At 45.5% G+C, this 22578-nt stretch overlaps 1 protein-coding gene across 5 annotated transcripts in view; it reads right to left on the reverse strand.

The window, feature by feature from the left end:
- Window positions 1-22578, reverse strand: part of TTLL10 (tubulin tyrosine ligase like 10) — a 201914-nt gene that overhangs the window by 129885 nt on the left and 49451 nt on the right. The window contains exon 1 of one of the 5 annotated variants that reach the window (XM_053400773.1): window positions 13165-13419. The exons of 3 other annotated variants lie outside the window; for them this stretch is intronic. Coding sequence is in view for 1 of the 2 variants with exons in the window: in XM_053400770.1 (XP_053256745.1) it covers window positions 12779-12874 (96 nt within the window). In the remaining variant the exon portion in view is untranslated. Of the gene's footprint in view, window positions 1-12778; window positions 13016-13164; window positions 13420-22578 lie in introns of those variants that run through there. One more of the 5 variants, XM_053400770.1, reaches the window with a different exon arrangement.

The following is a 22578-nucleotide window of genomic DNA, read 5'->3' on the forward strand; positions in this document are numbered from 1 at the left end:
ATATAAATCCTTCAATTAAATAAAAAATAAAAACTTAAGCCTCTGCAAAACCAATGTAAACGGACTTAGAGTTGGTGGATGAACCCTAATTAGTAATGTCTATTAGTTTCAATGAGTCTACTCTGAGTAAAAACAGCATTGGCTACAACCCTTGATATTTTGTGTGTTTCATTGTATTTGGTGTTTTATTTACTCTACCACAAGCCACCACACTATACACAACACACACAAAAACTACAACAACAACACACAAACCAGGATTGTTGTGATGAAAAAAGGGGAGGGGGAGACGAGTCAAACTTTTGGGGGGGAAAGGTGGGATATAAATGTAATGATTAAATAAATAAATAATGCATATATTGCCCAAAACTACAATACATTATATTAGGGCAAATACATTATATTAGGGCAAACTGCATGAAGAAATGGGACGCGGGTGGTGCTGTGGGTTAAACCACAGAGCCTAGGACTTGCCAATCAGAAGGTTGGCAGTTCGAATCCCAACGATGGTGTGAGCTCCTGTTGTCCAGTCCCTGCTCCTGCTAACCTAGCGGTTTAAAAGCACCTCAAAGTGCAAGTAGATAAATAGGTACTGCTCTGGCGGGAAGGTAAATGGTATTTCCGTGCACTGCTCTGGTTCGCCAGAAGCGGCTTAATCATGCTGGCCACATGACCCGGAAGCTGTACGCCGGCTCCCTCGGCCAATAAAGCGAGATGAGCGCCACAACCAGAGAGTTGGCCACGACTGGACCTAATGGTCAGGGGTCCCTTTGCCTTTTTTGCATGAAGAAATGTGCATAGCATAGCAGGCAAAACTGCATACCAAAATGTGCATATTAGAAGAAATCTGTACTAAAACGTTGTGAGATCTTCATGAGAGCTTTTTAAAGAGCAAACGGATGTGGACATGTGACAGACTGAATATTGGAATGAAAGAGGAATAGCGCTAAACTGAAATTGGCATTCCTAGCCAGCAGTTGTTTTTTTCTCGTCTCTTTTTGAATAGGGCTTGTGAATCACAGAATCATGGAATTCTATGGTTGGACGGGATCCCAGAGGCAATCTAGCCCACCCGTGCAATGCAGGAATCCCAGCTATAGAAACCTTGGCAGATGGCCATTGAATTTCTGTTTAAAAACATCTAAGCAGAGACCACCACCTTCTGAGAGAGTCTATCCCACTGTTGAACAGCTCTCACTGCCAGAAAGTTCTTCCTAATGTTTAGATGGAAACTCCTTTCTTGCTATTTGAATCCATGGGTTCAAGTCCTACGCTCCTGAACCTCCAACAGTCAGAAATGTGCTAGGGACTGCTGTGGATGAATTGGGGATGACTCTGCTTGCCTGAAATCTCTGGCTCAGGAGCAGAGAATGTCTGTTTGTGTTTGTGTATGTGTTATTTATTACCTCCAAGGAGATCACAACAACCCTGTGAGGTCAGTTAGGCTGAGAGCTTCGTAGCCACATTGAGAGTTGAACCTTGGGCTCCCTAGACCTAGTCTGACACTGAAATTATAAAACGATGGTTGGCATCCTTCTGACTCAGGAGACAACAGAGGAGCGCGGCTAAAATTACAGTGGTACCTCGGGTTAAGAACTTAATTCGTTCTGGAGGTCCGTTCTTAACCTGAAATTGTTCTTAACCTGAGGTACCACTTTAGTTAATGGGGCCTCCCGCTGCTGCCGAACGATTTCTGTTCTCATCCTGAGGTAAAGTTCTTAACCCGAGGTACTATTTCTGGGTTAGCGGAGTCTGTAACCTAAAGCGTCTGTAACCCGAGGTACCACTTTATAATATATAAAATTAGCAACCTTTTTCTTTTCCGCCTTCACCTGCAAGCAAAGGCCTTCCACCTTTCCAAGCAAAAGAAAGAAAGAAAGAAAGAAAGAAAGAAAGAAAGAAAGAAGGAAGGAAGGAAAGAAAGAAAGAAAGAAAGAAAGAAAGAAAGAGAAAAGCCATCCACATTAAGATCTTGCAACAATGTGGTTCCTTCCAAATGTAGACAGCCGTTTTTTGAGCACTGCAGTTGATCAAGCCTCTCTCACGCGCTATCAAGGTTTCGGCTCGCCGGCGATTCCAGAAAGGAACACGTGTAATTTCTTTTGTTAGGGGAGGCTGTGTTGCAGGGCAGGGGTGTGTGGGTTTTTCAAAAGAGCAGAGAGTGCCCCACCTGGCCTACATACCTGGCATAGGCCAGAGACAGGTGTTGGGTTTCAAACCGACACAAGTGCTGACTCAGAGCTGACACGCACTGGCTTCCCATTGGCAGCTTAGCGGGCCAAGGTGCTGGGGGTGGGGGGAAGCGACGCACCCACAAGCCCCAGCAGGCCGCTCTCAAGAAGGAAATGCTAAGGGAGAGAGGAGGACTGGCTTCCGGGCAGGGCTTTGTTAACCCCCTGCAGGCCAGGCAAATGGCAAGAACTGTGCTCATATTGACCGGGGGGGGGCCATGCAATGATCCCACCCAGGGCTGGCCTGATCCTGAGCTGTTTGCAGCAGATCGACTAGAAGAACTCACCAGGTGACCCTTTTTAACCATGCGCAGAGAATCATCCCCACCAGCTAAACAGAATGCCTGCAGATCAAGACACGGCGAAACGTGGTAGAAAAAGAGAAAGAGATGGCAAGGATAATAATAATAATAATAAAATTTTATTTATACCCCCCCTCCCCAGCCAAGATCGGGCTCAGGGCGGCTAACAACCAATAATAAAAACAAGTTGATTAAAATACAATTTAAAAGATTAAGATACAACATTAAAACATTAGGGTGCAATCTCTTCATAGGAGGAGAAAGGAAAAAGAAAGAGGGGGAGGGAATCAAACTGATTCTAAGCCAAAGGCCAGGTGGAACAACTATGTCTTACAGGCCCTGCAGAAGGAAATCAGATCCCGCAGGGCCCTGGTCTCATGAGACAGAGCATTCCACCAGGCCAGAGCCAGTGTTGAAAAGGCCCTGGCTCTGGTTGAGGCTAATCTGACTTCCTTAGGGCCCGGGACCTTTAGGGCTATATATGGACCTTAAGGTCCTCCGTGGGGCATACCAGGAGAGGCGGTCCCGTAGGTACGAGGGTCCTAGGCCATGAAGGGCTTTAAAGGTCAAAAGCAGCACCTTAAATCTGACCCTGTACTCCACCGGGAGCCAGTGCAGCTGGAAAAGCACTGGGTGAATATGCTCCCATGGCAGAGACCCTGTGAGGAGCCTCGCTGCAGCATTCTGCACCCGCTGGAGTTTCTGGGACAGCTTCAAGGGCAGCCCCACGTAGAGCGAATTACAGTAGTCAAGCCTGACTTAAGGATAAGCGTAAGTCACACGTTTATTACGAGCATTTCATGCTTCTATAGCTCACTTGGTTAGAGCGTTGTGCTGATAATGCCAAGGTTGGAGGTTTGATCCCCGTAAGGGATAGCTGCATATTCCTGCCTTGCCTTGGACTAGATGATCCTCAGGGTCTCTTCCAACTCTCCACGCCCATAATGACTGATGGTTAAACTGCTGGTTTCTGGTCACTAGTAAACCACAGCCTTTGGGATCTTTTTCACCTCGAGAGGGATGCAACATCACCAACTTGTGATGAGAGAACCTGCCAATTTCACTCTGTCGGTTCCCCATTTTTCCAATCTTGAATTGAGGGTTTCCCAGAGGTATCTGGTTGGCCATTGTGAGAACAGGGTGCCATTGGCCTCATTTAGCAGGATCTTCTTATGTTTTTCCTGTGGATGTCTCCTAGCAAGCATATTTGTACATACAGTGGTACCTCGGGTTAAGTACTTAATTCGTTCCGGAGGTCCGTTCTTAACCTGAAACTGTTCTTAACCTGAAGCACCACTTTAGCTAATGGGGCCTCCCACTGCTGCCATGCCGCCGGAGCACAATTTCTGTTCTCATCCTGAAGCAAAGTTCTTAACCTGAGGTACTATTTCTGGGTTAGCTGAGTCTGTAACCTGAAGCATATGTAACCCGAGGTACCACTGTACAGTAGTACCTCGGTTTACGAACTTAATCCGTTCCAGAAGTCCGTTCTTAAACCAAAAACGTTCTTAAACTGAGCTGCACTTTCCTTAATGCGGCGTCCTGCCGCCGGTGCCCTTCCACCATTTGGATTCAGTTCTTAGACCGAGGTAAAGTTCGCAAACTGGGACACTATTTCCGGTTTTGCGGAGTTCGTAAACCGAATCATTCTTAAAGCGGACTGTTCTTAAGCCGAGGTACCACTGTACAGTTTTTACACCTAAACCCATTTTTGCCAGCCACTTCTCCTACTAGAAGGCATTTGTGTATATTATTTTCACTAACGTATTCCTTTCCATGCATGTATTTCCAATACATGCATATTTGTAAGCACTAGTTGGTTGGAGAACTACATTGCAAATTTCGGGTGTGTGCAAATTCTGAAGGATGGCTGCGTTTCGGTTCAAATATTGTTTGGGAAAGCACAAAATCAATCCACTCAGCATGGAATACAAAGTGAATAGAAGTTCTCCCCCTCAACCCATCCTTACGATCAGAAGGCAAAATGAGAACTCTTAAGTATCCAGAAGAACAAAAAATCTTTAAGGAGAAAAAAAAATCCAAATGAGGACTGAACATGCTCAGCGGGTACGGAAAGCTAACTGCATAATAATTATAAATTTTTATTTATACCCCGCCCTCCCCAGCCAGAGCCAGGCTCAGGGCGGATCAAACCCATAAAATTACAATAAAACATAATGGGGGGCCAAACAAACAAAAACCAGTTTATTAAAATGCGGATTAAAATACAATTTAATAGCAGCCCATAAATCAAAACCATAAGGGGAGGGAAACATAAGGGTCAGACAGAGTCCAAACCAAAAGCCAGGCGGAACAGCTCTGTCCTGCAGGCCCTGCAGAAAGATGTCAAGTCCCACAGGGCCCTAGTCTCTTGTGACAGTGTTCCACCAAGTCGGGGCCAGTACTAAAAAGGCCCTGGCCCTAGTTGAGACCAATCTTCTTCTTTTTTTCAAATAATATTTATTACTTTTAGAATTTACAAAAAAGGAAAAGAAGAAAGAAAAAAAACAAAAGAGAAAAACAAAAGAAACAAACAGAAAAAACAATACAATACAAAATATATACAATACACAACATAACCTTTACACATTAAACTAAACACATTAAACTAAACAGAACCCTGTCCCTAACCCTAGCCCCACACTAAACAAAACAAAAACAATTTAAACACATACATCACACCTTTTCCATACTCTATTTTCATTCCCTTGTTTCATCAACCTCCTCTCACCTCCCTTTTTGTATTCCACTTCTATTAATTGTTTCATCAAATCCTTTCCATATTTCTCTATTTTCTGTCATACTATAAATATCTTAACATATTTTTAACCTTATTTTCCATTAAAACTAGAATACTTATATATGCTTAACTCCTAATAACATTTCTACTAAGGCCATAAAATTTCATTCCAACATTTTTCTATTACTCATTAATTTTACAGTATTTCCATAAAGAAACTTTAAGTTTCCCAATCTTATTCCACCATCTCTTCTCCCTGCTCTCGGATTCTGCCAGTCCTTTTCGTCAATTCCATATAGTCCATCAACCTGGAGATCTTATGTCCGAGGCTCTTAACTCTTTTCCAAGTCCCTTCTGCAGATCTTCTTTATTTTCTTTAATGCTAGAGAGCAAATCTCGGGGAGACTCCAACCTAACAATGCTTTTATTCCTTCTCGACAGGTCAGCCAAATTTCCATAGCTAAAATTAAGATCCATAAAGTATTTCAGAACATGTTTCAGGCTTCCTCCAAATCCAAAGGCCCACAGAGCTTCAATCTCCTCCTGACCCAAGTCCATATCCCAAAAGTCCATTAATCCCTGCATAGAGGGATCTTTCCAACTTTCCTTCTCCAATCCAAGCCAGGCTCCGATCCTCAGAATCTGACTTTTTCTAGATTCAATCATAAAAGGCCTCAGCTTATAGTCGTCAGTTTGCTTCTGTAAGGCTGAGGATCCCGCTTGTATTACTTTAGGTTCGACAACGACAGCTTTCTCCTTCTCCTCCACGAATTGTCCTGCCAAAGTAGATTCCTGAACCAAATCCTGAACACTTTCTGTATTGGTGCTCACTTTTTGTCTCAAATTAGTCGCTTTTTGTTCCAAGTTGTCAATTTTAATAGCCATGTCATCCGTCTTCTTGTGAAGCTGTTCCAGCGAATAGTTTATCTTACATAAAACAGTCACTATGGCTTCCCCTGTCAACATTTTTAAATGGTCCAAGGTCAATCTCTAGTTCTCACAATCCTTATCTTGCAGCTGAAGATCCCCCAGTTACACTCCTGTAACAGTTTCAAAAGCTCCCTCTAGAGGGAAACAGTCTCCACTTGTATTGGTCCTTTCAAGCACAACTCAAGCAATAACGATAGTTTCAATTTTCAGATACTTTTCCTCCTTTTTAAACGCAGAAGAGGACAATGGAAACAGTATCTTACTCTTATTTAGCTAGCTGTCAAATACGTTCTGTCAATGAACTCTCCCAAAACGTCATCTGGCAGCCCGTTTCCAGGTTCAGAGCAGTGGTAATTTGATTTTTCACTCTCTCCTGCAGGCTGACTAGATCCAAAATTCCCCCCCTCTTCTCCTGCTTCCAAGGGGGGTTTTGTAATTCAAACTGATGGAAATTTAATCCTTTGCCAAAGGCTTTCCAAGACTTTAGCTTGTAACGTCTTTGCTTCAAACTATTTACAAAAGAGGAAAGCGGACTTCCTGTTTAGAACCTTCCCGTTACGATGCCAAATTAAGGTATTTAGAGATCCAATTTTCCGTTCTACTCACGGGTAGTTGTTTAAAATCCAATTGTCCACAGGAAAAAGTCAGCGCTCTCCAGCAACAGCAATGCGGCTTCACTCCATGAAAGAAGCAGTCGATTCAAAGCACCGCGCCACTCACCCCACGTCGCTCCGGATCCCCAAAACAGGGTTTCCCCGTGAGTAGGGGAGGCGCAAAAGGTGCCAGCCGAATCCCAAGTTCACAAGCTTTTCCCGCCTGTGATTTCAGCGGGTCTCCGCCTTCGCCGTGGCGGTCAGACCCTGCTTTCCACGGAGCAAGTTCTTCCCAATCGGAGGAGCTCCGCCACTGCCGGAGGCGCCAACCCGGAAGTCTCCTAGTTGAGACCAATCTAAGCACCTTGCGGAGTGAAGTGACTGCTGGAGTGAAGCGAATGGGGGAGGAAAGGAACGAAATGACATATGCCAGAAGATGGCATGGGTGCAATCAGCCCCGTTCTGTTGCATGCTCTGCCAATAGAGCCGTTCCAACTTTTAAATGCCTCCGAAAAGCTTCATAGACTCATAGAATTGTAGAGCTGCAAGGGACCCCAAGGGTACCCTTTCTGTTCTGTAAGGTTTATACAGGCAATTAAAAATACAGCTTTCCACAATGGTTATCTGATTTCTGATTTTGACTTTTTATATGGCTTTTTTATGTAAAGTTGTTGTGAACTGCTTTGGTATTTTCTTTATGAATTAATGAGCAGCATATAAACATTTTCAGAAATAAATTAATTCAATGCTGCTGCAATATTTTTGTCACAGAGTCTGAGTTTGGAGTGCCGTACACTTTGCCTGCCAGGAGTCAGTCGTATTGAGTTCAACCTGAGTAGACATGCATAAGTTTACGCCGCAATGGCTGGGAAAATAGGGGGTTGGGTAGGCCAGCAGTCTGACTCAGCAGCGCCTTTTCTTCATTTGATTCCAGTTCCCTTTTTACAAAAAGCCAGACTCACCCAAAGCCACTTCGTTGAGACAAGAAGGGTGGGGTGAGGGCAGGAGGAGACAGAAAACTATTGTGGGAACAAATTGTGTTTGGTAAATCATTAACAGCACTTTCCAGCAAGACAGAAATGTGGCGATAACCTCATATAGTCCTCTCTCTTTTTTTAACATTAACCCATGAATGATCCAAAATAAACACAGCATTCCAGTGTTGAAGAAGCATTTGTATTGGTGCTGCTGTTTATCAGGTCTCACACTTTGGCTGCAATCCTCTGAGCACATTTCCCCAGGAGAAAGACCCTCACTGGGACTTCCTTCTGAGTAAACATGCATGGGATTTGGCCACATCACTATCTGACCCTCTCACCACAGTAACCTCAGGATGCAGACTTAGGTCACAACCACACCATGACTTATATCACTTTAACAGCCATGGTTTCCCCCAAGGAATCCTGGGAAGTGTAGTTTCCTTGCCACAGGGCCAAAATGCCCAGCAGTCTTAGCAAATACGGTCCCCAGGATTCTTTGGGGGGAAACCATGACTATTAAAGTGATATGAGTACTTGAGAGCCTTCAATTTGTGGTGTGGCTATTGCCCTAGACTGGACATGCCTCTAGTTATACAGAGAACAATCCTCTATTGAGAAGGCCATGTGGTCCAAGTCAAAAAATTATTTTAAAAACCCTAAGAAAGGGAGATCTGGAGAGACCTTGGAGTTGACCATCAACAGGTCTCAACACCTGGGCAGCAGACTAAGCAGGCAAGCAGGTCACATGGCCACAGCCTCCCCCATTATGGTAAGATGTACAGTGGTACCTCAGGTTACAGACGCTTTAGGTTACAGACGCTTCAGGATACAGACTTCGCTAACCCAGAAATAGTACCTTGGGTTAAGAACTTTGCTTCAGGATGAAAACATAAATCGTGCACTGGCGGCGCAGCAGCAGCAGAAGGCCCCATTAGCTAAAGTGGTACCTCAGGTTACGAACAGTTTCAGGTTAAGAACGGACCTCCAGAAAGAATTAAGTTCTTAACCCGAGGTACCACTGTACAGCATTAAATTATTGCAATACTAAATGTGCATCTATCCTTATAAATTAGCAGTTTCTTTTTCCTTTGTCCTCTTTTGCCCTCTGCTTTCGTGATCCATTTCATAGGGGGTTTCTGTCGTGTCCAGGGGGTTCATGAGTTCTAAGTGGGGGGGGTGTTGATTTTGTTTGCATTTTAATGAAACACAGCCCTAATTCACACCTCTCCAACGAACATGCAGACTGAAACATGAATAGCTACTGAAATTCACCCTTCTCCAAATTTTGCAATACAGTTCTCCAACTGGTCAATATGCACAAAAGCACATAAGCTAGGGGGACGTTTGCTCAAAACTGTATTTTTCATGAAAGTAGCATAAAAAGCATAGCAGAGGAAACTGCTTGCAAAAATATCTAGGGTATTAGTTAAAATGACACATGAAAAGGTGTTTCTTGGGAGAAAATTGCACTAAAATGCTGGCAAATTTTCATGAGGATTTAACAAAACAAAAAACAAATATGCTAATTGCTGCAGAAATACAGAGAACTGAATTTTAAGACTGAAAGAAAATGAGAAACTGAGAGAAGCCGAAACTGAGAGAGCTGCACAGCCTTGTGCATTAGTGGCTGTGCTAGATAGGTCACTATGGAGCTATGTGCTCTGCACATCTGCAATGTGGGTTAAACCACAGAGCCTAGAACTTGCCAATCAGAAGGTCGGCTGTTCGAATCCCTGCGAAGGGGTGAGCTCCTGTTGCTCGGTCCCTGCTCCTTCCAACTTAGTAGTTCGAAAGCACGTCAAAGTGCAAGTAGATAAATAGGTACTACTCTGGCGGGAAGGTAAATGGTGTTTCCGTGCGCTGCTCTGGTTCGCCAGTAGTGGCTTAGTCATGCTGCCCACATGACCTGGAAACTGTACGCCGGCTCCCTCGGCCAATAAAGCGAGATGAGCGCTGCAACCCCAGAGTCGGCCACAACTGGACCTAATGGTCAGGGGTCCCTTTACCTTTACCTTTAAGAAAAGCCTGGCTGTTGGTTCAGGCCAAAGACCCATCTGGTTCAGCATCCTCAAACCAGATGCCCCATTGAGAAGCCTGCAAGCAGGAGCTGACTATTACAATGTTCTCCCCACTTGTGATTCTCCCCAATAGGTATCCAGAGGCAGATTGCCTCCAACAGCCATCTTCAGCGCAACTTTATCGATCTCCACTTCCAGATTCATGCTGAAATTTGCTCACAAACTGGCAGAAGCCAGCCAATCGGCTAGTGCCTCAAATTCTCTCTTTGTGTATACAGTGGTACCTCGGGTTACATATGCTTCAGGTTACAGACTCCGCTAACCCAGAAATAGTACCTCAGGTTAAGAACTTTGCTTCAGGATAAGAACAGAAATTGCGCGGCGGCGGTGCAGTGGCAGTGGGAGGCCCCATTAGCTAAAGTGGTACCTCAGGATAAGAATATTTTCAGGTTAAGAACGGACCTCCGGAACGAATTAAGTACTTAACCCGAGGTACCACTGTATATAAAAAAACCTCATCGGTAAGCGACACTGCTATGAAATATTGTAGTTACACGGAGCCAGAGAGTTCTTGCTGGGTCTTACACAGTTCTTTTGTGGAGCATACTTCTGTTTCTATAATAAATGGCCCCGGTCTTTGCCAGAGGCACAGACCCACAGAGTTTGGGTGACCAGATAGGAGAGGACAGGCTGCCCGCATCTTTAAATGGTTGTGCTGAAGAGGGCATTTTCAGCAGGTGGAGCTGTTCCAAGTCTCTATCCGCTATGCCACATTGCTTCTAAGTTTGTGTGGTTTTAATAACAGCAGGGATTTTAAAAATACCAGTACTGAACACAGCATGCATTCTGCTCCTGTTACCCTTGTGACACTTTCCTTCCTTCCCTCCATTGCCTCCCTGACCGCCAGTATCAAATTTTAGATTGTGAGCTCATTGGGAATACACGTACACAACACACTACCTTATTTTCATAACATAAAATATACCTACATTACTCTATATAACACCTACCTATACTATACATATCAACATACCTACACACCTACCCCACATGGACACCCACCAAGTGACTTGACTTCCAGCCATTCTGGTTACACTACTTTATTTTTCCAACAAGCTTAAACGCATTTCATTATTTCTTTAATCTCTTCTTCTATCTTAACCTTACTCTCCTTTCACTCTAATCATTTTCTGGATTCACTCAATATCTGTCAGAAATTCTACTTTTTCCACATAAATTTTGATGTGTTCCTTAAAGATAGCCTACTCCTTATTCACTTTTTGTACCGTATCTCCTCTTATCCTCCCTGTTAGTTCGGCAATATGGAAGTATTCCATCATTTTAGATAACCAGTCTGTTTTAGTTGGGACACTGCTGCTTTTCCAATTTTTGGCAATCAAGAACCTTGCTGCCGTAGTTGCAGCCCATATGATGTTCTTTACAGCAAAACAGCACTCTTTGTGTAAATGTATATGTATGTGTTTTATATCTTAATAAAAAAAAAATTTTTTTTAAAAAATTTGCTCAGAGCTGACCCATGCAAATTAATGGACATACGTTAGCCTTATCCATTTCAATGGGTCGACTCTTTAACCAAGGACTCCCATTGGTTAAAACAAACACCTTTCTCGGTCACCTGCAGACTGTCACTATTTTGCTGGAGGGATTCAATCAAAATTAGAGTAGAAATAAAGTGCTCCAGTGCAATGGTTTTTTCCTGGGTAGGACAGTGGTGGAGGAATGCACTTAAAGATGTGGAATAAACATCAACTGATGGGAAGACACAGGGCCTCCCTGTAAACATATCAGGATGAATGTTGCTTGTCATATAACAACCTCACAAACAAATCGGAATGAATTATACTGGCTGCTGTTGTTGCCATTTTATTACCCGCCCTTCACCCTAAAGTCCCAAGGCAGGTTGCAGCAATTTAAAACACAGCAATAAAAATAGGTTTTTTAAAAAACTTACGATCACAAAAATAATATCTAATTAAAGAAAACAAGAACAGCTAATAAAAATAACAGAAGTTCATAAATTGTTTATATGATATTTAGATTTCTAATATTTCAGCATTATAAATATTCAAGGCCATTTTCTTAAAAGATACTGCTTTCCCCATGCCATGGGATGCATCCAGTCAGACACCATCACAAAGTGTTTTAAAGACTAACTTAACAATAACAATAACAATAACAATAACAATAACAATAACAATAAATTTATTTGTACCCCGCCCATCTGGCTGGGTTTCCCCAGCCACTCTGGGCGGCTTCCAACAAAGAGTAAGAATACATTAAAATGTCACACATTAAAAACTTCCCTAAAGTCTCATGGTGCAAAGGGGTATCACATCCCCATTTTTGCAAACTTATTTGAGGGAGTTGTTATTTTTTTACAATCAAGCGGTGTATATATGTTATGGAATAAATCACAAAATGCATGCTAGGTTGAAGCCAATAAAGAGCATGCCTTGTATCACCACGATACAAGCTTTACGCTAAAAAAAAAATTCAAGGTGAATGACTATGGTCCTACAACATCCCTCCAAACAAATCAGAACGGATAAAGAGCCAGCCTTGTATAACCTGCATGCAAGCTTTGTGCAAAGCAGATCAGGATGAACGCTCCAGAAACAGGAGCTCTTTGAGCTTTCTGCTTTTAAAGTCACATTGCAGGCCCAGTTTAGACCAAACGGCAAGCAAAAAAGCCTCAAATGACAATCACAAATTGCTTCAACACTATATTCCACAGTAGCACCCCCCCTTTGCCATTTAAGAGCCCCCCCCCACATGAGATAATTGACAAATGCAATCTCATGCCATGCCATGAGTGAAGAGCAGATGAGCCACAGGTAAGGTAGATGATCTCCTAGAGAAACCGACACATGTTCTAGTGACTGTCCCCAATACTTGCACCAGATCAGTCCAACTTTTAAGCAGTGTTTGCCTTCCAAAACTGCTGAGCTCCCTTCCTCCCCTACCTTGGCTGCATCACCCAGGAGAACCACTGTGATCCTCGACCCTTTGCAGGAGCCGTCCAACAATCCCAAGAGACACTTCTGACTCCCTAGCGCCATCCTTTTAAACACCCCAAACGACGCGCCGACCAGAGGGGAAACTGCACCGTTAGTTTCATCGCCAGGTGATTTGTCTTAAGACGAAGGGCAGGAAAAACAACAAACAGCCCAAGAGGTCCTGGGAATTCGGGTCCATGGGGGGGGGGCGCCTGGAGGATCCGGCATCAGTTCCCATGTTGCTCCTCCACACGCTTCCCCAGTTTCCCAAACTCGCAAGGAATGAAACAATGCAAAGTTCCCTGGCTCGTGAAAAGCAGCCTTGCTTAAAAAATAATCAATCTACTACTTACTTAGCCTTTGAAGTGAGGCTTGTTCCGTGAACCGATGGGAGGGGGCAAAGAAAAAAAAATCAGCAGTGGTTTTTCTTTAGTTAATTGCATCTTTAAAAGTCTTTTTTGCCAAATATCCACCTTACAGGCTGGGTAATATCTTATGAAGCAAAGGCGGAGAGAGGGGTGGGATGGAGGACAAAGGTATAAGATGAGTTGCCTTGATGAAGCCTCGGAAAGGGGAGATTTATTCCCACCAAGTGCATTTAAGTGTCTTATCTCAGCCTTGGCTATGCAAGAGAACACTGGTGAAAATCTTTGCCTGGTACTGTTTCACAGGCCAGGAATTTTGATTTGAATAATTTTTAACTTCTACTGTCTAGCAGAGGGAGAAAACAGAGCTCTCAGGGTACTATTGGCTTAGAGACTTTCTGCAAAAAAAGGGAGAAAGAGAAAAAGTGTGTGTGTATGTGATTAGAAAATAGGGGGGTTCTTTTAAACCAAAGGGTAATGAAGCACGCCTACCCACATGGAAAAGAAGTGATTGCCAAAATATTCATTTGATGGGGAAATATGTTTGAGATGTTAGGACGCAAGGCTTTAAGGAAGTCTAAGTTGTACTGTAGGGACGCGGGTGGCGCTGTGGGTTAAACCACAGAGCCTAGGACTTGCCGATCAGAAGGTTGGCGGTTCAAATCCCTGCAACGAGGTGAGCTCCCGTTGCTCGGTCCCTGCTCCTGCCAACCTAGCAGTTCGAAAGCACATCAAAGTGCAAGTAGATAAATAGGTACCGCTCCGGCGGGAAGGTAAACAGCGTTTCCATGTGCTGCTCTGGTTCGCCAGAAGTGGCTTAGTCATGCTGGCCACATGACACAGAAGCTGTACGCCGGCTCCCCCAGCCAGTAAAGCGAGATGAGCGCCGCAACTCCAGTCAGCCATGACTGGACCTAATGGTCAGGGGCCCCTTTACCTTTACCTAAGTTGTACTGTGAATAGCCAGGGATGAGTTAAGAGCTTTGATGCAAAAAGGGGAAGCTTTGGTGAGCCCGAAGTGTTCTCCAACCCCTCAAAAGAGGGGTTCTGCTGGATCTCTCAGCGGCGTTTGATACCATCGACCATAACATCCTTCTGGACCGTCTTCAGGGGCTGGGAGCTGGAGGCACTGTCATACAGTGGTTCCGCTCCTTCCTCCTGGGCCGTGTTCAGAAAGTGGTGGGGGGGGATGAGTGTTCAGACCCCTGGGCTCTCACTTGTGGGGTGCCTCAGGGTTCTGTCCTCTCCCCCATGCTTTTCAACATTTACATGCAGCCGCTGGGAGAGATCATCAGGAGGTTTGGGCTGGGTGTTCATCAGTATGCGGATGATACCCAGCTCTACCTCTCTTTTAAATCAGAACCAGTGAGGGCAGTGAAGGTCCTGTGTGAGTGTCTGGAGGCGGTTGGAGGATGGATGGCGGCTAACAGATTGAGGTTGAATCCTGACAAGACAGAAGTACTGTTTTTGGGGGACAGGAGGCGGGCAGGTGTGGAGGATTCCCTGGTCCTGAATGGGGTAATTGTGCCCCTGAAGGACCAGGTGCGCAGCCTGGGAGTCATTTTGGACTCACAGCTGTCCATGGAGGCACAGGTCAATTCTGTGTCCAGGGCAGCTGTTTACCAGCTCCATCTGGTACGTAGGCTGAGACCCTATCTGCCTGCGGACTGTCTCGCCAGAGTGGTGCATGCTCTGGTTATCTCCCGCTTGGACTACTGCAATGCACTCTATGTGGGGCTACCTTTGAAGGTGACTCGGAAACTACAACTAATCCAGAATGCGGCAGCTAGACTGGTGACTGGGGGCGGCCGCCGAGACCATATAACACCGGTCTTGAAAGACCTACATTGGCTCCCAGTACGTTTCCGAGCACAATTCAAAGTGTTGGTGCTGACTTTTAAAGCCCTAAACGGCCTCGGTTCAGTATACCTGAAGGAGCGTCTCCACCCCCATCATTCTGCCCGGACGCTGAGGTCCAGCGCCGAGGGCCTTCTGGCGGTTCCCTCATTGTGAGAAGCAAAGCTGCAGGGAACCAGGCAGAGGGCCTTCTCGGTAGTGGCGCCCGCCCTGTGGAACGCCCTTCCAGCAGATGTCAAAGCGATAAACAACTACCTGACATTCAGAAGACATCTTAAGGCAGCCCTGTTCAGGGAACTTTTTAACGTGTGATATTTTACTGTATTTTTGGTTTTTATGGCAGCAGCCCAGAGTGGCTGGGGAGGCCCAGCCAGATGGGCGGGGTATAAATAATAAATTGTTATTATTATTATTATTATTATTATTACCGGGATCCCATTCACTGTCCATCTCGAATAGGTGTGGGGGACCTTTGGCCCTCCACATGTTGCTGAACTACAACTACCATCACTCCTGGCCATTGGGAGTTGCAATGGCTGATGGGAGTCATAGCTCAGAAACATTGGAGGGTCATAATATCCCCACACCTGATCTAGGAAGGGTTTTGGTGCATTTTTAAAAGAGAGGGGTTCCATTTCATACTGGTGACATGATACACCAGTAGCCAGATTAATGCTGTTCCAGGGTGTACAGGGCAGAAATTCCCTTCAGTTCACATTTCCAGGTGGATCTAGCTAATCTGCACCTTTTGAAACAATAAGTGAACCAAAACACAGCCATCCCTTCAAACTGGCACCTCTCCAGATTTTGCAATGTCGGTGGCCCCAGCATCTCCAGGTGAGGCTGGGGAAAACAGCTGTCTGAAAGCCTGGATATTCTGGATATTCACCACCAGCCAGTGTAGACAAGTAGCAAATCTTTTCCATACACATCTGGGGAACCATCCAGGGGACACAAAATGGGGGCAGGGCGGGGCCACAAGCCAAAGTGGGTGGAGCAACGAGTTTAAATTTCATCTTTCACGCAGTATGCTAGTTTCTAGACACCCTCACCCACCCTCTCTGCTTTCCATCCAAGCAAGCCAGAGTCATTATCACAATTTGAGGACACATCCCAACCAGGCCAAAATCGGAACAATCTGGTGTAGGGTCTAGATATGGCCTGGGGAGAGTCCTGAGGAGCAGAAAGAGTCACCTGGGGAAGCTGCAATGGACCCCAAGGCCAGAGGATCTCCAATGCTGAGAGAGATGGACCTTGGTCCATCATAGCACAAAGGGAGCTTTCTACATTCTGATGAAAACTTCATGTTCACAGGCACTGAACGCCAATGCATTGTAGGGCTTGGGTACTGAGCATGGCAGGCAGGGGCCTCCACTCAATTCCACGCCCCATGAAGCTCACTGGATGAGCTTCAACCAGTCACTGCCTCTGAGCGTAACCTGCCTCACAAGGCCGTTGTGAGGATAAAGTGGGTAGAAGGACCATAGATGCTGTCTTGAGCTACGCATGAGTGGGTTGGTGTGCAAGCAACAAGGAAGGGCTGTGGCCATCACTCACATCTTGTGGGCTTCCCAGATGCATCGGGTTGGCCACTGATAGAAAGAGGATACTGGCCTGCAGTAGACCACTCAGTTTGGGTTGTCTTGTGTTAATTGTGTTAATTAAGTTGTGTTAATTAAGCTGTGTCAGCAATTGGGTATAGTATATAAAGAGCAGCACCTAGCTCTCTCAGTACCCTGGTGGTTGGGTCAGTAGATGGGTCATGCTTATTGATATATTTAGTGAAAAAGGAGTTTTTGTTTTTGTTATTAAAACCTTGCTAAAGTTATTTTATGTTCCTTGTAATGTGTGGTCTCCCCAGCAAGCTCTCTGCAGTGCAACTAATCTGCAAATAGCCAACAGTTCCTACATTCCTACATTTCCAGAATAGTGATAGAGGCCGACTTTTCCAGCACCTCCCTTTAGTGTCTCCTCTCGAAACATAATCCCTAAACAAAACGCAACTATTTACATTCAAAACAAGCTTTGGAAAGGGTTGGGATGCCCAGTTTTGCAATATCTCTGACAATCCAAAGACTATTCTCAGGTGGGCCCTGCGGCAACGCCCTGGGACGTTCTACTTCCTTGAGGTCACAGTGGAGCTGGCTTTGCTCCCACATGGAAAGCTTAAGGCCTTACGTTGAGAGCAAGGGCTTCAGCAGTGACAATGCAAGCTCTGTTTACTTGTTTCTCTATGGGGGCATTGTGGATATAACGTTGTTCAGGCAATTAGCAAAAATACAGAAATGAGGGCTCTTGCTCATTCCAAGAACCCACATGCATTCATGTACACAGGTTAATGCAGATCTCCCCCTTTGCCGTCACCCACCTATGGCAAGAGCCCGTCTCTCCTCACTAAACATATTGGCATTATTTAATCCTCAACAAACAAGCTTCCCGAACTGCTAGTTCCTGTCGTCTGTTAGAATTTGCATAGATGAAAATTCATGCTTGGCAGAGGGGGAAGAGAGCCATCCTGTTTGGCTGGTAGATCAACATTGTTAGTTAAAGACGGAGGGGGAAAGATGAGGAAACTTAGCAAAAAAAAACCAACAAAAAACACAAGACCCATGGTGGCTGACCTGGTTTTGGTCAAAAATGAATCATACTATTTTATTTTATTGGACTTGCAGCTCCATCCACCCCCAGGTCCCACTCAGAAGTGTAACTAACAGAGGGGGAATGGGGTCGGCAGCTTCAGTGAACTAAGAACATAGGAATGTAAGAAGAGGCCAACAGCTGGATTAGGCAAAGGAGCGCCCATCATAGTCCAGCATTCTGTTCTCATGGTTCTCATCTCCTGATACCCTGATCTCACAGTGGCTAAACAGGTGCGTCTGCGAAGCCCACAAACATAGCATAAAGGCAGGAGCCCCTCTCCAACTCTGAAGCTGGAACAGGCCCATCTCATACCCTCCAACATTCCTCAGATGAAAATAGGGACATTTCCCATTCCTCTCAGCTGACCCTGTTTGATCCCCATTTTTTTGTCGTCCACCCCCTCCCCCCCACACACAACGCAGAGCATTTCCTTGAGAAAACCCCTTAATCCTGATTTCATTTCATTCTATTCTTTGGTAGATTAAAAAAACCCCACACACCAATAATTTTTTTTTAGAAAGGGGCAAGATTAGACGTGGACACACAAACTTTTTTTAAAAAAAAACTAGACTCCTTGTGCACGACTCTTCTTCCTCTTTCTTCCCACCCAGGGTAGCCCTGCCCTCTGCCTGCCCCTCGGAGCTGGAGTGTCACATGGGGCTGGGCCTTGGCGGAGGCCGCCTCTCCTCCTCGCCTGCTCTTCAGCATCCACTATGAGCTCCCCAAGGGAGGGGGCTGGCAGCGGTGGCTGTGGAAATGCCATGGAGAGGTAACAGGGTGCTCCCTCACCGCTGTTGCCACTGCTGCTCGGGCAAAGCGCCGGCTTATCCTCTTCTCTGAGCTCAGTGGCAGCAGCACTAGCAGGGGAAATAGGGACATTCGGGGATCAATTTAGAAGCCATGGTGGGGTTTTTTAAATAATAATAATAAATTTTATTTATACTCCACCCTCCCCAGGCAAGACCGGGCTCAGGGCGGCTAACACCAGATATAAAAACAATTGATTGAAATACAACTTAAAAAACAAGATTAAAATACAACATTAAAACATTAAAATGCAGCCTTATTTCAGTGGAAACTCAAATCAAAAACTTTTTGGGGGATGCAAACGTCAAGTCTTCACCAAGGCTAACTATCCAGACTGGTCCTACGTGGGCCAGAAAAAAGCCAGGGAAGTTCCTAAATAGGAGTTCCATCACAGAAGGAGAAAGGAAAAAAGAAAGAGGGGGAGGGGATCAAGTTGATTGCAAGCCAAAGGCCAGGCGGAACAACTCTGTCTTACAGGCCCTGCGGAAATTTTGTAATTCCAGGACTGTCCCTGGAAAATCGGGACACTTGAAGGGTATGCCATCTAGTCCAGGAGTCTGTTCTCACAGTGGCCAACCAGAGGTCTATCTATGGGACGCCCACAAGCAGGACCTGAGTGCAACAGCAACTCTCCCCACCTGCAGTCCCCAATAACTGGAATTCAGGGGCATTCACTGGCTCTGACAGCGGAGGTGGAATATAGCCACCAAAGCTTTAAATGGAGCAGTATGCCCACTCTGAAACATTTGCAGGCACACAGTCTTGAAAGCGAGATCACACACGAACTCCCGGATAGCATAATGAGCACAAATAGTCATGAATGCACCATCCAAAAGATGTATGAAGGGGCCATTGCCAGACTGCCATGAAACCTTTGTGCAAAGAGATCTAGAGGTATTCCCAATGAACAGGGCTTCTTGAAGAGCCCCTTGGCTTCTCCATTAATGGCCTGGCCATGTCTTGCCAAGGGAGAACATCGTCATATTGCCCAACATGGCAGAATGATTCACAACATTACTATCTTCCAGTCTAACCTACAGGGATGAAGCCACACTGAATCAGATGAGAAGTTGTGGGACATAGAAAATTGCTGTTGAAATGATTCATCTCTGCAATATTGTTCTGGATGCCTGTGGGCTGTGCACAAGCTATTAAGTCTACCCATTTCCTACCACTGCGGAGCTGTATCAGATCATAGCCGGGGAAAGTATCAGAGGGTGTGAAAGTTATAAACGGTGTCTGGAGGACCTGGGATATTTCAGTGGGGGTGAGGAGAGTCCTCCATCACACGCTCACTCACTCCCCCTCCAGAAACACCAGTCAGGAAAGGGCTCTCTCAAAGAAGAGCAAAGGGGAGTTGTGACTAAGGATGTCAGAGAAATGCAACAGGAAAAGAAATGTGAGTAGACATTCCCACTATCCGCATGCTTGTCAGAGGTCAGGAGCGGAAACCAGGCAGACCATCACAAGCAGGATTTGCTGTTGCTTGTTGCTGCAAATGTTACATCAATAATTATGTCTCTTATTAAGTTGATTTTGACATTTCCCTCCCATTTGAATTAATTATGTAATTAGGTAAGTTTCATCCGTAGCAGATAGCGAGGCAAATAATGTAGGCCAGGGGTCAGCAAACTTTTTCAGCAGGGGGCCGGTCCACTGTCCCTCAGGCCTTGTGGGGGGCCAGACTGTATTTTGGAGAAAAAATTAAACAAATTCCTATGCCCCACAAATAACCCAGAGGTGCATTTTAAATAAAAGCACACATTCTACTCATGTAAAAACACGCTGATTCCTGGACCATCCGCAGGCCGGATTTAGAAGGTGATTGAGCCAGATTTGGACCCCGGGCCTTAGTTTGCCTACCCATGATGTGGGTGTTAGCTGAAGCCAAACTACATCAGAAGGGAAACAGCACCGATTGAGGCAAACCCAGGGCAGGATGGAAATAGATTCTCAAGACAGATAAAAGGAAGTCCTTCATGTAGCACAGTCACGTCCAACAGGTAGGTTGTGATCTACCGGTAGATCACTGGACATCTGTGGTAGATCCCTGATAGATCCCTGGTAGATCCCTGGCTCCCCCCAAAGAAGCTCATCAACATTCTAGCCCTGAAGCCCATAAAAACGGTGCTGTCCTCCTCTCCCTAAAAACAACAACTTTGACCTGAACCCCTAAAAAATGGGATCTCCTCCTTCCTAAAAAAAAAGCTCAACAACTTTGATCACTGCCAGTTTTTAACTCTGTGAGTAGATCGCAGTCTCTTGGGAGTTGGCCACCCCTGATGTAGCACATAGATGAATTTGCTTGCACAGGAGGCAGAGATGGCCACTGGCTTTAAAGGAAGATGAGACAAATTGATGGAGGAGAAAGCTATCAGTGGCTATTAGCCATGACAGCTATGACTTTCTCCCACAAACAGTCAGTAATGCTTCTGAATACCACTTGCTGAAAACTGCAGAAGGAGAGAGTGCCCTTCTGCTCAGCAGTTCTGCTTGAGGGTTTCCCACAGACACCCGGCTGGCCATTGTGAGAACAGGATGCTGGTCTAGATGCTTGAGCCAGCAGAGCTCCTCTTATGTTTTTATCTTTGTACAGTTGGCTTTTTATACACATTCACACCCACCCCTCTCTGTCCTCCATGCAGTCAAGCAAGAGACATTATCAGAGGATGCTGGACTAAAGGGGTCATTGGCCTGATCCTGAAGGTTCACCTTCTGTTCTTACGATTGCTGCCCTCTTACAACCCTAGCTGTGACATCAGCGGTCAAAAGATGAAATGTTTCATTCTGCCCCCCCCACGTGCACCTCTGGAAACCCCAAGTGCTAGAATACCCATGCTGTAGATTTTAGACCTCCCCCCGCCGCCGCCATTTGGGGAGCATTTTGCTAGGAATAACTATTATTCGCTCGCTAGAAAGATCAAAGGAAGAGCTCCAGATCATTGTGCTAAAGAAAGGCATTTTCTTTTCTTCTTGCTCTTTGACTCCTGAAAAGTGTTTGGCTTCCCATAAAACGAAGCAGACAAACAGAAGTTGATTATGTGTTTAGCACTGCTATTGTCACATTCCAATAACACAATGCAGACCCTTTTCTCTATTTTTTAATGTACAGGGGTGAAATGCTCAAAGTAGGGGAACCACAGAGTGCAGAGAGTGGCTATTTTTTTAAAGCTGCATGGTGGGAGTTTCCATCCCCTAGTGGGGGGAAAGTGAAAATTCAGCAGAAGCTAAGTGTTTCCTGGGGAGAGAAAGGTGGGTCAGGAGATTCCTTAGCATGGCACCTTCCAAATTAGACACAAAAGCACCTCTGTATCCAGTTAGGTTTTGCAAAGCAGACCTATTTACATTAAGATTACCAGATTATTTTTTTTCAAAGAATCTGGGGACACTTTTTTTTAAAAAAAAAGAGGGGGGAAGTTATTTTTTTTTAAGTTTTTATTTTTTAAAAAAGTAATATCTTCTCTTCTGTGGTCTCCTCTGTCCCACAGCCTTCCTCTGGGCCCCAGCCTGCTCTCTTGGAGTGCTAGCCGCCATGGAGTAGGCTCTGGTCAGACCTGGGCTCAGTCGCGTGTCCTTGCCCTCCCAGTGCTCTCCTACCTCTCCTCCTCAGCAGCGACAGAGGCGTGGCAAGGTCGGGGTTCCCTTCTTTTTTCTCTTTCCTCTGTCTCTTCCTTCTCCTTCTCCTCTCCTCCTTCTCCCTGTGTCGGCTCCAGGGTTTTCCTGGGCTCGGAGCGCTGCTGGGCAGTTGGCCGGGTGGCCGGGCTCTCTCACTCCTGGCTCGATTTGGGTCGCGGGGGGCTCAGCGGTTCCCCAGTTGATGCACCAGGCGCCCCCAGTTGCCCCTCGGCAGTGGCGGTGGCAGTGGCAGTCTCAGCAGCCCGGAGCCAGCCTGGTAGAACAGTTGGCTCTGGCAGGCTTCAGGAGCTGCTTGCTGCCGTGGCGCCCGCCATTTTGCCTCGCCAGAAGTCCCCATATGATGTGTCTTGTGCCGTTGAACCAATCACACAACATTCATTCCCTACTAATAAATCTACAACACTTAGAATATAAATCCAGGGACATTAAATGAAATCCGGGGACATTCCGGGGACGGATTTA

This window comes from Podarcis raffonei, chromosome 8 (genome assembly GCF_027172205.1).
Source record: "Podarcis raffonei isolate rPodRaf1 chromosome 8, rPodRaf1.pri, whole genome shotgun sequence".
Lineage (NCBI taxonomy): Eukaryota > Metazoa > Chordata > Lepidosauria > Squamata > Lacertidae > Podarcis > Podarcis raffonei.